At 37.4% G+C, this 19,008-nt stretch overlaps 2 protein-coding genes across 3 annotated transcripts in view; one reads left to right on the forward strand and one right to left on the reverse strand.

The window, feature by feature from the left end:
• kifap3b (kinesin-associated protein 3b) overlaps positions 1-1,696 on the forward strand; it is a 44,058-nt gene extending 42,362 nt beyond the window's left edge. For both annotated transcript variants that reach the window (XM_079820216.1, XM_079820215.1), the window contains exon 20: positions 508-1,696. In XM_079820216.1, coding sequence (XP_079676342.1) covers positions 508-592 — 85 coding nt within the window. In that variant the 3' untranslated portion in view covers positions 593-1,696. The remainder of the gene's footprint in view (positions 1-507) is intronic.
• Positions 1,697-2,891: 1,195 nt separating this feature from the next.
• The window catches only part of niban1b (niban apoptosis regulator 1b), a 37,465-nt gene continuing 21,348 nt past the window's right edge, over positions 2,892-19,008 (reverse strand). The window contains exons 5-14 of the mRNA XM_079819031.1: positions 17,983-18,147; positions 13,882-13,997; positions 11,821-11,925; positions 11,333-11,495; positions 7,589-7,776; positions 7,165-7,311; positions 6,777-6,887; positions 6,581-6,688; positions 4,049-4,160; positions 2,892-3,955 (exon numbers count right to left, since the gene is read on the reverse strand). Of these exons, the coding sequence (XP_079675157.1) occupies positions 2,952-3,955; positions 4,049-4,160; positions 6,581-6,688; positions 6,777-6,887; positions 7,165-7,311; positions 7,589-7,776; positions 11,333-11,495; positions 11,821-11,925; positions 13,882-13,997; positions 17,983-18,147 (2,219 nt within the window). The 3' untranslated portion in view covers positions 2,892-2,951. The remainder of the gene's footprint in view (positions 3,956-4,048; positions 4,161-6,580; positions 6,689-6,776; positions 6,888-7,164; positions 7,312-7,588; positions 7,777-11,332; positions 11,496-11,820; positions 11,926-13,881; positions 13,998-17,982; positions 18,148-19,008) is intronic.

A 19,008-nucleotide genomic window follows, 5' to 3' on the forward strand; every position in this document is an offset into this window, starting at 1 on the left:
TAATAAGACCGATATATGCGAGAATATACATTTTATTAAAGATTGTTTGTACCAAAAATATAAAAATATTTTTCATTTTCAGGAATAATAGTTTGTACAGCTGAAATGTAAGGGCTCAATAAATTATACCACTATTGCATACAGTGCAAAATTACTGATTTGTGGCTAATTTTCAACTCATTCTACCCTTCAAACTATCAAAAGTCATTCTTGAAATTTAAAAGCCAGCTAGATAATGATTTTCATAGAAATTGTGTGTGTAAAATATATAAAGTATTATATTATACTTAAATTAACGTCCACGCTTAATGAATTAACATGTAGTGTTGGCACAGCACTGACACAAGTATCTACATTAATCTAACAAACTGATCTACACACACCTGGTACCATCTCTCCTGATAATATGTATGGAAGAAGGCCATCTAGTGACTCTTAGAGGCAACATGTTAACGGTAACATGATCATCAGAGTTTACGCTCACTTGATTCAAACCTCTTTCCTCAGTAATGGAGCCGACGGACGTCCTGCCACTGCCTACGGCTTTCGTCCTGATGAGCCGTTCTTCCACGGGTACGGATCCAGCAGATAGAGCCGCTGCGTAACAGTTCGCTACAAGACGGTTTTTATCTCCTTGAAAACTCAAACGCTGTGAACCAACCAGTTTCTTCCACGAAATGTGAGCCCACCCTTGGATTTAAAGGCAGATTTAATAGCGAGACCCCAGTAAAATGCTTGATGATGCTTTATAATAACTTTAAATGACTCATTAAGCAAATCAGTGGTTCACATACTTTCAAATATAAAAATAAAATGTTGATATATTTTATATTCATGTTTAGTTATAAATTGATTTTTCGAATGTACACAAATCTGCTAAGCATTATTATTACTTTATGTAACAGTATTATTTATGAAAGATATTATAAAGCACTGTAGTTAGGTGGGGATCATTTGGGTTCAAGGCTTTTTGATCTTTACAGGTAAAGTTTAATATGCTGCACGCCCCACATACCACCACTGAAACAACCGACTTACTAATGATTTTAGCTTCAGAATAGTCTATTTATTTATACATTTTATGTTTTGTTTTTAGGTTTTAGAAAGTGCACTTTAAGTATATTCACTGAACTGGATTAAATCTGTTTTCGTCTTCATATTAACTCGAATTTAATCAGCAAAATGGATTATTATATAGCCAGTTCTCATTAATCTGATGACCATCTGCATTTACAGCTTCATAAAGATGTAGCATCACTCACTTTATAAAAAATATCTTGCACTACTTGTCATGTATAACAAAACTATACGCCATGTCTGTCAGATAGCATATACAAGTAGACATTATTCCTCTAAGAGACATTTATGAATTAACTACCTAACCATGTCCAGGATTCGTCTTCTAACACCCTAAGTAAGGTGCTAAATGCTGCCTCTGTAACAATTTTATGTAGGCCTAATTGTTTTTACTTGATTACCATATGTTTCTGATTGAGATGTAGCATGTCTGTTGATTTGTATGTGTAATTAGAGAGTACTATACTTTGTTTTTAATTTATCACAATGAATTCAGGACCACTCTGTATTTCCAGACACAAGACGTGCCTCCTAACATCTTGGCCTTTGCTGCTATAATGATCCTGTGAGTTTGACAATTTAATGTGAAGAAATAAAACAATGCACTGGTTAACCGTTCTCAGTTTTGTGGAAATTTATTTAACAGATTCTCTGTGATTATCATATGTACAAAAGTACTGCGTCTCATTTTCAGAAAATCTACAGCATGGTGCGAAACAATTGTTTAGTGATCAGCACGATCCCCTGTTATTTAATATAAAGAGTTAAAGTTGTCTGTACAAGCCAGCACAGCGCATTAATAAATTAGTCCACTAAAAACATTTGTGTACCATCTCAAAATGTAGAGTTTCTATTTTTTGACATTTAATTTTATGAGCCTCACATTGTTTTAAAAAACAAATACAAATGTTCCAACATTTAATTGAATTATTCAGCATTATTTAAAATAAACTGCAGGTACAAACAACCATAGTTTTTTGTTAATATGATACAAGTTAAAGTGTTAAAAAAGATTTCTGTTGTCAGACCTTGAATGTTAATATTTAGATTAATATAAAAATAGTAAGTGATGTAACGTGTGTGTGTGTGTGTGTGTGTGTGTGTGTGTGTGTGTGTGTGTGTGTGTGTGTGTGTGTGTGTGTGTGTGTGTGTGTGTGTGTGTGTGTGTGTGTGTGTGTGTGTGTGTGTGTGTGTGTGTGTGTGTGTGTGTGTGTGTGTGTGTGTGTGTGTGTGTGTGTGTGTGTGTGTGTGTGTGTGTGTGTGTGTGTGTGTGTGTGTGACTGAGACCCTGGAGCACAAAACCAGTCATAAAGTCACAAAACATTGTATGGGTCAAAATTATCAATTTTTCTTTTATGCCAAAAAATCATTAGGCTATTAAGTAAAGATCATGTTCCATGAAGATATTTCTAAGATATTTCCTACCGTAAATATATTAAAAAAAAAATATTAGTAGTAGTAATATGCTTTGCTAAGGACTTAATTTGGACAACTTTATAGGTGATTTTCTCAATATTTCTATTTCTTTGCACCCTCAGATTCCATATTTTCAATTAGTTGTATTTCGGCCAAATATTGTCCTATCCTAACAAACCATACATCAATGGAAAGCTTATTTATTCTTATTTATTACGATGTATAAATCACAATTTCAAAATTTGACCCTTATGACTGGTTTTGTGGTCCAGGGTCATTATATATATATATATATATATATATATATATATATATATATATATATATATATATATATATATATATATATATATATATATATATATATATATATATATATATATATATAAGACATGGAAACACTGTAGTTGGTTTTGTTAGCAGAGCTTGATAGTTGGTGACTTTTCATTTAAACATTTTTAAGGCTGGTTTTCATCACATGGTCTCACTATGTCCTCCACTTCGATGACCTCCGTGATGAGACTTCTGATAGCCAGCACACAGTCAGCGGTCTCCTCTGGTGAATCTGTGCTCACAGTGCCGCTATGGTTCTCCAGCTCTGATGTTAAAGCAACAGCGCCCCCTACCGGTCCATCAGGAACAGAGTCAAGAGCAGGAGAAGCATCCACTGCAGGACTCTCTTGCGTTTCATTACTATTCTCATCACTAGATGGCGCTGCCTCACAAACCTTGTTATCCACACCTTGCTCATCGGAAACGCTGGCGTCCACATCATTGTCTTCAACGCATACATCTGGGAGAACTTCTGCATTGATCGTCAGTGTAGCATCAGGTTGGACAGTATGGACACATTCCTCTTTGATTTCAGACTGTGGAGCATCTTCATTGCATCTTGCATCTTTACTCTCCTCATCTACCTCCACATTTAGGGTTTCACAGGCGTCAGCGAGAGGAACAGGTGCCCGGTCTGAACTAACAGAAGTTCCCTCTGTAACGTCATCGTCCTTCACTTTGGAAGGTGTCTCTGCTCGTGGAGAAGATGAATCCTCTGCACATACGACGGTTTCGGGTTTGGTTGAGGAAACATCAGTCTCTGCGACCTCTAGAATGGGAGGTGAATTATTAGGTAATGTTGGTGGAACATCTGGCTGGCTTTCAGCAACATTTAACGGTGATGTAGGTTCCACAGATTCTGGAGAAGACACTGTAATCTTCACTGTAGGAATGACTGAAGTGTCATGTGCCTGGTGGGTGTCTTCGCTGACGATTCCTCCTGGTAGGGAGGAGGTCTTCTGCTCTGCCTGTTGAAAGAAAGCCACAGAGGCCGGCACTCGGGGTGGGCTGGATGGGGCAGAGAGGGGAGGCGTGCGGCTGTCAGCCAGGCTGCTTTGACTAACACAATGCAGGTCAGTACTGTCCGCAAACAGGTTGTTCTTTCTCAGAATGGCTGCCTCCTTCACCACTGTACAGCAAACACATGGACCAATATGTAGATGTGAGTATTCTGAAATCATATGTCTCTAGACACCCAAAACAAGCATCTAAAACAGTTTACCTTTGTTAACTTCATTATTCAAAAGGTTGAGTAGTATGTTCTCGTAGATATTCTCCACTTGAACAAAGTTTGTGTAATCTGCAAAGATGAATTGTTCAAAATTCTGTAGCTCCTGCCGAAACGAGAAAAAAATTCAGTCAGCAAAAAACGAAATGTAAATAATAATCAACCCTGTATTTGAGCGGTAGCCTAATATACGACTAAATCATGATTCTGTACAGGCTGACCATTACCAAATGCATTCATTGACACAAACACATCATATCACATCACAGCGTGTATTCTCGGTTATCCAGGTCATCATAGTGTTGGGAACCAAGAACTGTTTCTTATTCAGAATCAGTTCCATTTAAAAAACAAAAAAAAGAAGAAGAAGAAGACATGGTTCCGTTAAAGGCACAGTATGTATCAATCGGTACCAAATTTTGGTACCTGAGGACGCATCTTGTGATATAGACAAGTGTCTGTGAATATTAAACTGCAAAAAGACCATTTAAATACGAATCATGCGTGCGAATGAATGCATAGACGCGCGGTTTACTGTCTATGGGTTTAACTCACACACACACACACACACACTCAGAATCGCATGTGACAGTCACAAGTTTCCATCTCTGCCTCTCATATGAGGACATGAATGCACGAACGTCATCTCCAGAGCCACTGAGTCACTTCATGAGCATTTTACTGTTTAATTTGAGAATGTCATAAACACACAGAAACTCAAAGGTCTTCACGGCAAACCGTCAAAATAAAAGTTTGGCTAACTTGACAAATAAATTACTGTTGTACAGTAGAATTTAGATACGTCTAAATGTAATAATAAAACTAACACTAATGTAATAATAATAAATTATCTTAAGTAATAAATTACAATCTTTCTTCATGTTTTAATTTTAACCATATAAAGTTCAGTTGTGCAGCACTTTCTTTGACGAAAAAAGTTTAATTAAATTAAAAGATAAATTAACTGAATGTCTTTTGTCTTCATTTGATTACCAGAAAATACATAACACATAATTTGTGGGAATTTTTTTCATAGAAATTAAATTAAAAAGAAAAAATTATAATATGGTTGTTTTTATGAATTAAATTAAGTACCTAGTAGCCTACTATTTACTAGTAAATATTACAGTAATCAAACATCGCAGACATTGACTAGGGCAGCTCTGGCATAATATCAATAACACTTTTATAAATGACTTACAGGTTCTTTACAGTTATTTATGTAAACATCCCTAAAGTACCGAAAAAAGGTACCGTTGGGTACAGGTACCGAATTTCAGGTACCGGTAACGATACTGGTTAAAATGTGAACAATACCCAACCCTAAGCGGGACAAGTTCACTAGAGTGATTGCTAATGAGAGACAAGCGTGACACACGGCTCGAGAGCAGATGAGCTTTTATTATGCCGCAGACGTCCGCTTCTGGTTCTTCTGCTCATGCAAATGTGGGGTAACGTAGCGCTGTTTTATCATATTAGACACATATGAGTGTGTTGAAAGTTATGTTATAATGCTACTCGCTCAGATAATGTGCGTTCGCTCGGCTGCTTCTATGAGACACTGCAGTAAGCTAGATCGATATTAGGCATGGTAAAACATGGTACTCGTGGTAAATCAAGAAAACCAGATTTAAACAATGAGACTAACTGTGTTGAGCTATATAAAAATGATTTGTTTTCTTTCGATGAATGTATCCAAACAGTTGCTCATCTAATAAAACTCATAATATATTAAAGCGTATTTGGTGTTTCCATGGTTTCTACAAAATAAAACCGGAAATCGAGAGTAACACAGGTTTGATGTCACTGATAGGCGATGGACAGACACGATCCGTGTTCTGGTTAAATTTGCTTATTTCTCTGGATTTAAACATTATTGGAACCATTTGGGATAATGTAAGTACACAAGTCAACAAAACATTTAACATTTTTCTAGTGGTTTTTGGATATTTTAATCCAAAAATCGTACATATTGTGCCTTTAATGGTTATGCCATCTTCTGTCGATTCAAACAAAACTACAGTACTAAAATAAACTGACAGTTTCCTTACAGTCGATTCTGAATAAATTCCCAAATGAATGACTCTAATGAACCCTAATTAGTCTAATGAACTCTAATTAGTTACTCTGAGAGTCAGTTCTTTTTAGTGAATCAAATACATAGAGCAGAGCCTGTGTTAGTGTAGTTGATTATAATATAATGATAAACTATAATGATAACAATAAAGATATACAAGTAGTTCAGAATGATTTTTTCCAGCTGATGAACGTTAAAAACAACGACAGCCAAGCAGAATCCAGCAGATTATAAAGAACTTGCATATTTAAAGTGCAGTGCATGCTAAGTGTGGACGCTAACATAGTTATTGTTATACCGTAGTTATCTTTATAATTATCGTTCTTGGTGTGAACAGGCTGTATATTGTTTAGGTTAGATTAGAATAAAATAACTCAACAAGATATATTGAATAAATGTTCAGGGGGATTTATATTTTACAAACTTGTTAAGAGACGAATAGTGCGTACAGTTTTGCAGTTGGGGGCCAGGTTTCTTCTGATGGCTGGCAGGGTGATGTCAACCAGAGCCTCCTGGAATATCTTCTTCCTTACTGTGCTGCTGTCATAGTCAAATTGCTAAAGGCAAAATCACAAGTTTGTCACATTTAGTAGAATTAATCTATTAAGATGGTGTACACATTTCGTAAATGTGGACAAAGCCAACCTTGAGGACACGTAGCTTGGCTTTCTCCATGACCGAGGCCTGTTTGTCAGGTTTATCCTTTAAGGAAGACTGAAGCAGGAGCTCAAAAGTGAACACTGCATTCTCCATCAACTAAAAAAGAGTGGAACAAAACAACAGCCATGCCACAGTTCATTTATATTACTTTGACCTCTAGGGGGAACCAAAGTTCATGACAAGATGAGGCAATGCTCTCCATTGACTTCATTTTTGGTGGAGCAGTCTATATGACACATATGATTCCAGTAGTTTATATCCACTATTGAGGTCTTAAAAAAATCTTTTTTGCAATTATACTTGAGTCAGATGAACTATTTCATTACATGAACATAAACATCTAAAAGCCCCAGGCAAGAGCAAGGAAACACACCTGCTGCATCTGATTCTGGGTGCAGTGAACTACTCGAGTCGAGTTGGAGAACTTGAAGCGGTGGCGGAGTTCCTGGAGCTGTTCTTTCAGGACGTTCACACGCTGGTAACAGTCTTCCATCCGGTCACGACCCACCTGCTGCAGAGCCTTCAAACGGACAGGCATGACTCATGAGAACTCAAGGGAGTCTGAGTGTGTTTATAACTTCAGATGATCGTTTTTCCAGAATCATCTAATCACGCCAGCTCTGCAGTCTAACACTTCACTCTCCTCTCAAAGGAAAAACTGACCTGATTTGCTTCAAGCGTTGAGCAATAGCCTTGGCCAGGAAATTTTGAAATCAGCAGATAAATATTCATTTTAAGAACTTGAATGCCAGAAAGCCATATTACCACACATTTCTAAATGCTCTGCACTCTCTTACGCTCTTAAGTTCCTCTGTGACTCCCCCCTGAGGGAATTCCTTGCAGACTCGGGTCAGCTCATCCTCCAACAGCAACCTTGCAGCCTGGAAGCCTGCGCTGACCGGACCCATCAGCTCCTCCAGGATAGAGGTCAGGTATGGGGCCACGCTCTCTGAACAGTATTTCATGGCTGGCTCTGAGACTAAAGCTTAACACAAAAAGAAAGCAAGTCAAAGTGTGCAATACAACATGAAGATAGATTGTCTCGCTGACTACATTTACATGCATCAAAATATTTAGATAATATGGTCATATTTAATAAAGTAAGCATCATATAACCTAATTGTGTTAACATAATATAAGTCAATACTCTGGTTGAAGGTGGCCATATGCTTACGCATTCACTGGTAGCTATTAAACAAGATTTTATTATGGTTATGTGGTCCGTGGCAATTGCAAAACTATTAAATTGTATGACTGAATTGAAAGGCTGAATCTTTAATGTAATGACAGTTATTTCTTTAAAGGAACACGCCGACTTTTTGGGACTTTAGCTTATTCCCCGTATCCCCCAGAGTTAGAGAAGTCCATACATACCATTCTCATCTCCGTGCGTGCCAAAACTCTGTCTGACGCACCCACCGTTAGCCTAGCTTAGCACAAAGACTGGAGGTAAACGTGTATGTGTTTAGTTCCATCGTGTACTAAGACCAACGGAAAATGAAAAGTTGCGATTTTATAGACCGATATGGCTAGCAACTATACTATACTTAGTACACGATGTAACTATATACATCACAACATGTAAATAGGAAAATGCTGGCGTTATTTTGTCACTTATTGATCAGTAGGCTAGCTGGAGCCGTCTACCTTCAGTCTTTGTGCTAAGCTAGGCTAGTGGTGGGTACTTCAGACAGAGTTATGGCATGCTCGGAGATGAGAATGGTATGTATGGACTTCTCTAACTCTGGGGGATACGGGGAATAAGCTAAAGTCCCAAAAAGTCGGCGTGTTCCTTTAACTCATTAGCGGATACAAAGTATTTTAGCGAAAATGTAACTCGTAATGTAGTTACCAATTATTATTTTGCTTTAAACACATTATTCATGACAGCAAAAAAGAAAAAATTATTCACTAACATTACTAAATATTAAAGAAACTATATTATTCCACCTACGGTGTGCTCTCACTTGAAATGGGTTAATTTGATTTTTGTTATAATTATGAGAAATCTTATGAAGGAAAATATATATTTTTAAATGCTACATTATTCTATACTGTATATACACTTCCGTTCAAAAGATGTGGGCGAGTTTTTGTTTTTTGTCTGTTATGCTCACCATTTATTTGATAAAAAACAGCAAAATAATCACAGTAATATTGTGAAATTTCAATTAAAATTTCAAATCTATTTTAAATGTAATTTATTCCTGTGATGGCAAAGTTTAAATTTCAGCATCATTACTCAAGTCTTCAGTGTCACATGATGGACACTTTTCCAACTCTGACCCTCGACGCATGTGGCAGCGCATTCAGGCCATCAGTGATTACAAACCCACCCACTCCACCCCCGCAGCCACTGATGTCAACTTCCTGAACGAGCTAAATTACTTTTATGCTCGCTTTGAAAGAGACAACAGAGAAACTGCCACCAAGCTCAAACCCTCAGCTGACCATCCGCCAATCACACTCTCCTCCACAGATGTCTGCAAGGCACTGAGCCGGATCGGCGCGCACAAGGCTGCTGGACCAGACAACATCCCAGGTCGTGTTCTCACGGCATGTCCGGAGAAGCTCGCTGGGGTTTTTACAGACATTTTCAACCTGTCTCTTGCCCAAGCAGCTGTACCAACATGCTTTAAATGCACTTCCATTGTGCCAGTGCCAAAACACTCTAGCCCGAGGTGCCCTAATGACTACTGCCCTGTGGCACTCAAACCCATCGTTATGAAGTGCTTTGAGCGGCTGGTCCTGGAACACCTAAAAGACTCTCTACCATCCACATTGCACTTACACCAGTTTGCCTACCGCAGCAATAGGAGCACAGAGGATGCAGTTTCCATGGCACTGCACTTTGTGCTCACTCACCTGGACAATAAGAACACTTATGCACGTATGCTGTTTGTTGACTTCAGCTCAGCATTCAACACTGTCATTCCAACCAAGTTAATAGCCAAACTTGGAGACCTGGGCATCAACACCTCAATGTGTAACTGGATTTTGGACTTCCTAACTGACAGACCCCAGAATGTTCGATCAGGACTCACCTGCTCCACGTCCATCACACTTAACACCGGTGTACCATAGGGCTGTGTGCTAAGCCCGTTTCTCTACTCCCTCTTCACCTCCGACTGCAAGCCTGTGTATGGATCTAATTCCATTGTCAAGTTTGCGGACGACACTATGGTGATTGGTCTCATCAGCAACAACGATGTGACTGCCTATAGGGAGGAGATCCAGCACCTGGCCACATGGTGCACTGAAAATAACCTGCTCCTCAACACCACCAAAACGAAGGAGCTCATCGTGGACTTCAGGAAGGAGTCAAGAGGCACACACAACACCATCCACATCAATGGACATCCTGAGGACACTGAGGAAGAATCAGCTCTCCTCGGCTATCCTGGTGAACTTCTATCGCTGCGCAATAGAAAGCATCCTGACCAACTGTGTGGCAGTGTGGTATGGGAGCTGCTCTGTTGCGGAGCGCAAGGCACTGTAGCGGGTGGTGAAAACTGCCCAGCGCATCACAGGGACTCCACTACCTGCCATCGAGCACATCCAGAGGAAACACTGTCTGCATCGAGCTCGCAGCATCCTTAAGGACTCCTCTCACCCAGCCCACAGACTGTTTTCTCTCCTGCCCTCCGGCAGGCGTTTCAGGTGCCTCCGGACCAGGACCAGTAGACTAAAGAACAGTTTTTTCCCCAGACTTGTCTCTTTATTGAACTCGAACCCCCGTTGATCCACTTCTCTCATATACTGCTAACTCTCCTCTCCCACCTCACATCTGCCTTCACTTGTTATTTGCACAACTGGAATGTCAATTTGCACTACCGACTGTTTATTACAGTTACAACTGTTTACTTATGCATCTTGCACTACCATACCTTAATTGGATTATGCTCATTTGCACTGCCGACTGTTATTTACAGTACCAACTGTTTACATATGCATTTTGCACCGTACTTCTAACTGTAATATGCAATCACTTTCAACTGCACTTTTACACTTTTTTCGGATAGCTGCTGTCCATACTTTATTGCACTACCTGAATCCACTGCTATACTCCTCATTTTAGCCTAACATATCATTGTATACCTCTTATCTGTAAAATTCTGTTTATAGTAATAGCCATCTGTATATTATATTTTATTCATAGTACATATTCACCTGTAAATAGCCATCTGTATATTATATTTTATTCATAGTACATATTCACCTGTAAATTCTGTTTATAGTAATAGCCATCTGTATATTTCTGCATTCCGAAACATTTCTGATTATTATCAATGTTTCTCAGGATCATTTAATACATATAAAGTTCAAAAGAACTGAAATATAATTGTTTGCAACATTATAAATGTATTTACTGTAATTTCTGATCAATTTAATGGCTCCTTGCAGAATAAAAGTATTTTTTTTTTTTAAATATCTTACTGACTTACTGAATTTTGAATGGTAGTGTAAATAAACACAAACTAGAAGGAAACTGAACATTGTATAAAGGGCTGATACACGGTATACACATTGTCTGTCCATACCTTGCAATTTAGTTTCCAGGAATGTTTGTGAGTTGACGATCTGGTCCATGTCTGAGCGAATGAGCGGCTCCTGCTGTTTGGTGGAATCTCTGCACTCATTTTTCAAACTCTCTAATCCTTCTCGCAGTTGTTCATACACAAGCTCATAGGTCGCTTCCACTGTCTAAAAAAAACACACAATAGCATCCTAAATGTGGCCACCATAAACCCAAGTTCATCATGAACATAGAGCTGCCTTTGTCTACATGCTGCTTAATGGCTAAAAGACCTGTTATAGAGCAATGACCTCATCCAACTGGTACAGTCTGTGAAAGAGAATTATGTTTCATCATGATATAAAACATTTATTGTTTTGTATGGTTCGGAGGCCAGAAATGGATTTATATATTCGTAATGAACCAGCCAAAAAGTTGCCTGACTGTGACATTCAACACATAGCGTGTCAAAGTTCTAAGAATAGACGTGAGGAGAAGGCTGATCTCACTGACCGCAAACCACACCCTCTTCCTCTCTGGCTTCTTGCCCTTCAGCTTGGGCATTAGCTCCGTCTGCAGTGAGGGCAGCAGCTCCTCCATCACCAGGTTGGCAAGCACCTGCAGAAAGGCAGAGCGAGTCACTACGGAAGCCCATGGTAGAATGGGAGTTGTAATGATACCGGACTGAGTCACAGACACAAAATATTCATATGGCACCGACTCATGGAGGAACAGTAAAGGTGTTGAATCACTGGGTTGTTGTAAAGTCACAGCAATGAATCAGCTTGCAATAGACAGAATCATCACACAGACGTGGCAGTTGAGTGAGTCCTATGTGGAGGATACTGAGTTGTACTGATCAGGCAAATAAAATCGTCCATCAATAAGTGTCACAAAACATGCATTAAAAATTATTAAATAAAACCTTTTTGATTTTTATTGGTTATTCTACAATCAAACGTTTTGTATGATGACACTAATTGTTTAATTGACTGTAGCAACAGAAATATAATATAATAACTTATGATCACCAAGGCTGTGCATTTATTTGATCAAAAATACAGTAAAATCATTCTAATATGCTGCCTTTCATGCTCAAGAAACATTTTTCTTATTATTATCCATGTTTAAAACAATTGTCCTTAATATTTTTGTGGAAACATTGATCAATTCTTTTTAAACAGAATTATTATTTGAAATATAAACCTTTTGTAACATTATAAACGTCTTTACTGTCACATTTGATCAATTTAATGTGTTCTTGCTGAATAAAAGTATTAATGTCTTTAAAAAAAATTCCTACTGACCTATAACTTCTAAACGGTAGACGTTACGGTGGTGTAATGTAATATAGTCATTTGATTAACAATATTTGATTAATAATTTTTAAAGTAGCTGAGCAATAAGCACATTGTGTCGGTCCTGATCACCTTTTCAGGATTTGTTTTGTGATAGTGACTGAAAATAAACAAAAATAGCCTATTTTTCATGCCTGTTTTCAGTTCCCTTATACAACAACACCTTGTCCACCAAATTAGGGTTCCAAATGGGGCCCAACAATAGTTAGAGGAAGGCAGAGGTGTTTCCTTAAGTGGCTACAGGACATCCTGTGAAGGACCCTGTTGTGATCTTAAGATTTCATAACAACAGGAGATTACAAGAGGAATTTTGACATGAGGAACAACATATCAGTATTTTGTTGTGCTTGCTAAGACAGATATCACTATTAGATTTGTTCTAAACTTGTACTCGTCCCATACATTTGTGCTACAAACATGAATGATACAGCAAATTGTAGGGGGGAAAACGGACTCATATCTAGAAAACAGAATACTTGTTGGGGGCCTCTTTTTACAATACTTAACTTTTGCGCAGACAAGCAGCAATCACTCTTTTTGGGGCAGAAAAAAATGCAAGTAGTATGAAATGTAAAAATATTTCTTCCAGAGCCCCTAAAGGGACCTGGTGTTGTAAAAAAAAATTTGATAGGAGGAAAAATATGCAATATTTCACTGCTTTTGGATTGGCTTGGAAAACATTTGCGTTCCCCTGAGAGAGTGTGCATTTGCACACAAAGTTTTGCAAGGTAGCATTAATATTTTCTGGGGAATGCAAAAGTATTCAAATATACTCACCATGTCCCTCTGTAGTTTCTACTTAATAAATAACTTATTAAATATAACATTTTAAACATTAAATTAATCAATTAAATAACTACTAGCTATTAAATAAATCATGTATCTATCATATTTACATGATCTTGTAAAACATGTCCGTGTAGGCACACATTTAAAACATTCAATCAAGCATGAAATGGCAGTCCAATTATGCACAAATGGGATGTTAACAGCATGACTCCCAAATCCCTGACCATCCGCTCAGCCTATGACTCCACCAATCTCCTGACCACACTATGACATCCCCCTAAGTCAGACTAATTGTTCATCTCTTTGGCTGCTACTTGAAAAAAAGAAGGATGACTCTCATCTGATTCATTCAAAAGAAGTGGACTCTGCTTTGCTGGAAACTCATTCAAAACGTGCTTGTGAGTAATATGGAGACCAGGAGGCCCACCTCACAATCACAGCCCATCAGCATATCCCATGATTCATAGTGGCCCTTCTCCTGCCTGTAGAAGTGAATGGCCTTCAGGAAAGCCTCCACTTCGCATGCCATACTCTTCAGATAATCTGCAGGAGAGAATAGAGAGGGAAGAGAATAGTTCTGTCAGATGAATTCATTGTGTAATACAGGATCACGTGAGCGCTTCTTAGAAACTTCTCTTTTCTGGTTTATGAAAAAAGGAAAATGACCAAGACAGAAATGGCTTGGAATTAGCAAGTATGATGAAAGGCTATGATGAAAAGAGAAAACTGAGAAAACCAACATAAATGATTTGTACTGTTAAACTAGGGATGAGCAATCTCACTTTCACTGCTGCAACACCAATGCATTTTACGTTTAGCTTAGGAGTTTTCAAAAAAAGGCCATTATTAAGTTACATTTTTACATTTTTCAAAGCAGCATTTTGAACCAGACTGATTTGGGCCTCTGTGCAGAAGTCCCTGTGCATTCTTAAAATAAATATTTGAATGTACTTGTTTCATTCATTCACATTTTTAGCTGTATTTAGTGTAAAATTTATCCGTTACCATAATCGTTACCATGATCAGGATTCAATCAAAACCTTTAATACTTAATAAATAAATAAATGGTTTAAAATATATACATTGTTAATAACATATTTTAAAAGATATTGTCCTCTTTTTTTAGCTTGTAGTCTACACTTCAAAAGAATACAAAAAGAGGTTTAAGTGTCCTATAAGTATACTTCTTTTAAACAAAAAATAAGAGAGTATACTTTCAGTCAACTTTTTAACAAAATTTGAGGCTTTTACTAATACTTAAACTTCTGACCAAGATATACTTAAGGAAAGTAAGAGTATACTTCAAAGTGTTCTTCCATAAACTAAAACGTGGTTAGAAGTATATGTGACCCTGGACCACAAAACCAGTCATAAGAATCTTCTTCTTTTTTTTCAATTGAGATTTATACATCATCTGAAAGCTGAATAAATAAGCTTTCCGTTAATGTATGGTTTGTTAGGATATTTGGCCGAGATACAACTATTCCAACTGAAAATCTGGAATCTGAGGGAGCAAAAAAAAATCTAAATATTGAGAAAATCGCCTTTAAAGCTGTCCAAATGAAGTCCTTAGAAATACTACTAAAATGACATACTACATATATAAACTACATATTACTACTAAAAATAAATTTGTATATATATATTTATGGTAGGAAATTTACAAAATATCTTCATGGAACATGATCTTTACTTAATATCTTAATGATTTTGGGAATAAAAGAAAAATCAATAATTTTGACCCATACAATGTTTTGTTGGTTATTGCCAGAAATAGACCCGTGCAACTTATGACTGGTTTTGTGCTCCAGGGTCACATATATAGCTGGTAAACTAACAGTATAAAAAAATAAGTTCACTTATATGACAGTTCACATTATATGTAGTTGCAATAAAAAATTATAGTTTCTAAACTAGTTGTGTATTCAAAGTTAAAAGTATTTACACTTAAAAGTATACTTTTATAAACTAAAAAAGTGGGCCAATTTAGTCCCAAGAAGATATTAAAATAGTACATTTACAAATATACTACTAGTACATTGATTTTAACACACTTACAACAAGTATCCTTAGAAAATATGATTGAACTGCTTAGTCTATATTTTAGTCTATAAAATTAATTTTAGGTGTACTTCTTTTTGTAAGGGTGGTATGAATGTACTACACTGTAAAAAATATTGTTGGTTTAACTTAAAAAAGTAAGTTACCTGGTTGCCTTAACATTTTGAGTTCATTAAAATATATATTTTTAAGTTAATACAATGAAGGAAATGGGTTTAATAAATAGAAACTCAAAATATCATTGTATCTGAACCACTTAAATTAAGAAAATGTTGTGATAAATCATGAAAATAGCACAATTATGCATGTTTCACTGCATTATAACAAATACAACACAATTATGCAATATTCTTACAAAATCTTTTAATAATATTTGAATAAAGGGTGATGTCGATTCTCAAAAATGTTTATTGTAGTAACTCAAATTTTTAATTTCAATGAACTCAAAATTAAGGCAACCACGTAACTTACTTTTTAAATATTTTTTTACAGTGTACTTTACATTGAGTAGCTAACTTGGCAAGTTACAGATTTGACATAAATTCCCCAACACTACAAATATCTACAATCATTTGTGCTGCTTGCTACATCTAATAGTCATAGTCCAAACACGGCCCTGAAACAAGGCAAAATTTGGGCTGTCAGTGAAACTGTAACAGATGTCTCACTTTTTAATAGCCCAAGAATAGACTAGCATCTAGAACTATGAACATGTCAAAGAAAAGAAACCAAACACCTTGTAATCACGGTTGACTTTGCTTACATGATGGAATATCATGCATCTCGCAAGTTATTTTTGGCAAAAACAACATGTAAGGTTATTTTGGCAAGAAATGGGTTACTCATAGCCAGACTATATTGGGTCTATAGTTAACCGAGCAGGTCAAATGATGGTTATTGCTTGGTTGCTGGGTAATGCATCCTCACTGTTATTATTATTTTGCATAATAACGTTTTGGGATTTGATCCTTAACTCTAAGAACCTTTGGTGCATAACTCTTCATACAGCATTTATGCCACAAACATACCTCAATTCATCAGGCTTATATCGAAGTCTTTTCTAATTTGACAACAACAACAAAAAAGGTTATGTTTAGTGTTACAATAGTTTTTACAACAGCTTTTTTTACTCTGTGTTGGTGGGTAACTCTCCTCTCACCCAGTATGTAAAGCATGAAGGTGTGAAGAGTCTTTTTCAGTTGTGTATCGGAGTAGAACATTATTGCACACAGCGTCATGCTCTGCAAAGGTCGTGTAACCGCTAAGCGGCAAGTACGCAGGAAGAGAGCTTTGCAATTCTGGATGTTATTAGTGTATCACCATGACCACCAAAGAAAAACAGTAGTAAACTGATGAGAAAGAAGAGCAGCTTGAGGTATCCTCTGATCAGCATCACTACTGTAATATGGCTTGTAGGGATGTCACGGTACCAAAATTCCAGTAGTTGGTACCAATACCACAAAAATTGTACGGTACTCTGTACTAATTTCGGTACCACAGCTAAATGTTTTTTATTTTATTTTTAATTTTATTTAACTATTAAAAAAAAAATTGTATTAAGTTTATTATTTATGATGATAATCATTATAAATAAATAATACATAAACATTTAAAGGCTGTATGCTGTTTAAAAGTAAATATTGTTCATAAAAAAAGATTAAGTGAAAAATAATCAACCATCTAGGCATTATAATTACTAGAGACGTATTATTAATACATAGAGACATAGCTAAATCTACTGTAGGCTACAACAGTAGCCTAATATATTGCCAATTTAAAACAAACTTTTATTTTGACGGGTTGCATGAAGACCTTTGAGTGTCTGTGTTCATGATATGACAGTTTTCTCAAATGAAAGGGCAAATTCTCATGAAGTGACGGTTTATGCGTTTGTGTCCTCATATAGTGACACACGGCAGAGACTACAAAGACAGTGAAGGAGTGTCACACACACGTGTGTGTGTGTGCGTACGCGCGCGCTTGCGCTCCCGCCCATGCATCGCCCGACCGACCGTCATTCACACAGAGACGCAGAGAGAACATGCAGGAGTTATTTAAATAGTATTTTGCAGTTTAATATTCACAGACACAAGTATATATTCGGCTACCTTCTGGAGTCCTGCCCTTAGAGTAACACGGAAGCGAATGAATGCAGCTGCGGTTACCAAATATACTCGGATACAGAAATGCTGGTATCGTCACATTTATATATTTTCAGTACCGACTTGGTACCAAATACTGGTACTTGTGACACCTAATGGCTTGTGCTTAGGGTTGATTTTGGGTGGGTGTACAAAGAATTAGTCAGAACGAATGCAAGAAGTACTTTCAAATTAGTAAAAAATAGTAAATAGAAATTCTGTAGGAATTAAATATTTCCCGGTGGTTACAAGTCATGAATTTGATCAAACAGAAACAACGCAAAACAAAAGTCCACTCTGAGACTAAGGTAGTGCTGATCTGATACCTTGGTTCTGATGACGAACGCAGTCATTCAAGATCGAGACAAAGCGGGCCCGCTTCTCCTCCTGCTGGAAACAGAAGTACGAGTCTTGTCTGTAAGGCAGTCTCAGGTACACAGGAAGCGGACCAGGAACCGCCACCACAGGAACAGGGGGCTCTTCCTTAGAACCTGAACAACACACAAAGGCTGCATCCAAAATCCCATACTTCCCTACTATAGTAGGCAATAAACAGTATGTGACAAAAGAAGTACAGTGCATCCGGAAAGTATTCACAGCGCTTCACTTTTTCCACATTTTGTTATGTTACAGCCTTATTCCAAAATTGATTAAATCCATTCTTTCTTTTTTACCCTCAATTTACAATCAACACCCCATAATGATAACGTGAAAGAAGTTTGTTTGAAATCTTTGCAAATGTATTAAAAATAAAAAACGGAAAAAAAAATCACATTTACATAAGTATTCACAGCCTTTGCCATGACACTTAAAATTGAGCTCAGGTGCATCCTGTTTCCACTGATCATCCTGCATGTCAGAGCACAAACCAAGCTATGATGTCCAAGGAATTGCCTGTAGACATCCGAGACAGGATTATATCGAGGCACAGATCTGGGGAAGGGTACAGAAACATTCTGCAGCATTGAAGGTCCCAATGAGCACAGTGGTCTCCATCATCCGTGGAAGAAGTTTGGAACCACCAGGACTCTTCCTAGAGCTGGTCGCCCGGCCAAAGTGAGTGATCGGGGGAGAAGGGCCTTAGTCAGGGAGGTGACCAAGAACCCGATGGTCACTGACAGAGCTCCAGCGTTTCTCTGTGGAGAGAGAAGAAACTTCCAGAAGAACAACCATTTTTGCAGCACTCCACCAATCAGGCCTGTATGGTAGAGTGTCCAGGCGACATATGACAGCCAAAAGGCATTGGAGTTTGCCAAAAGGCACCTGAAGGACTCTTAGATCATGAGAAATAAAATTCTCTGGTCTGATGAAACAAAGATTGAACTTTTTGGCCTGGCCAATACCATCCCTAC

This window comes from Gobio gobio (genome assembly GCF_949357685.1).
Source record: "Gobio gobio genome assembly, chromosome: 6".
Classification (NCBI taxonomy): Eukaryota; Metazoa; Chordata; class Actinopteri; order Cypriniformes; family Gobionidae; genus Gobio; species Gobio gobio.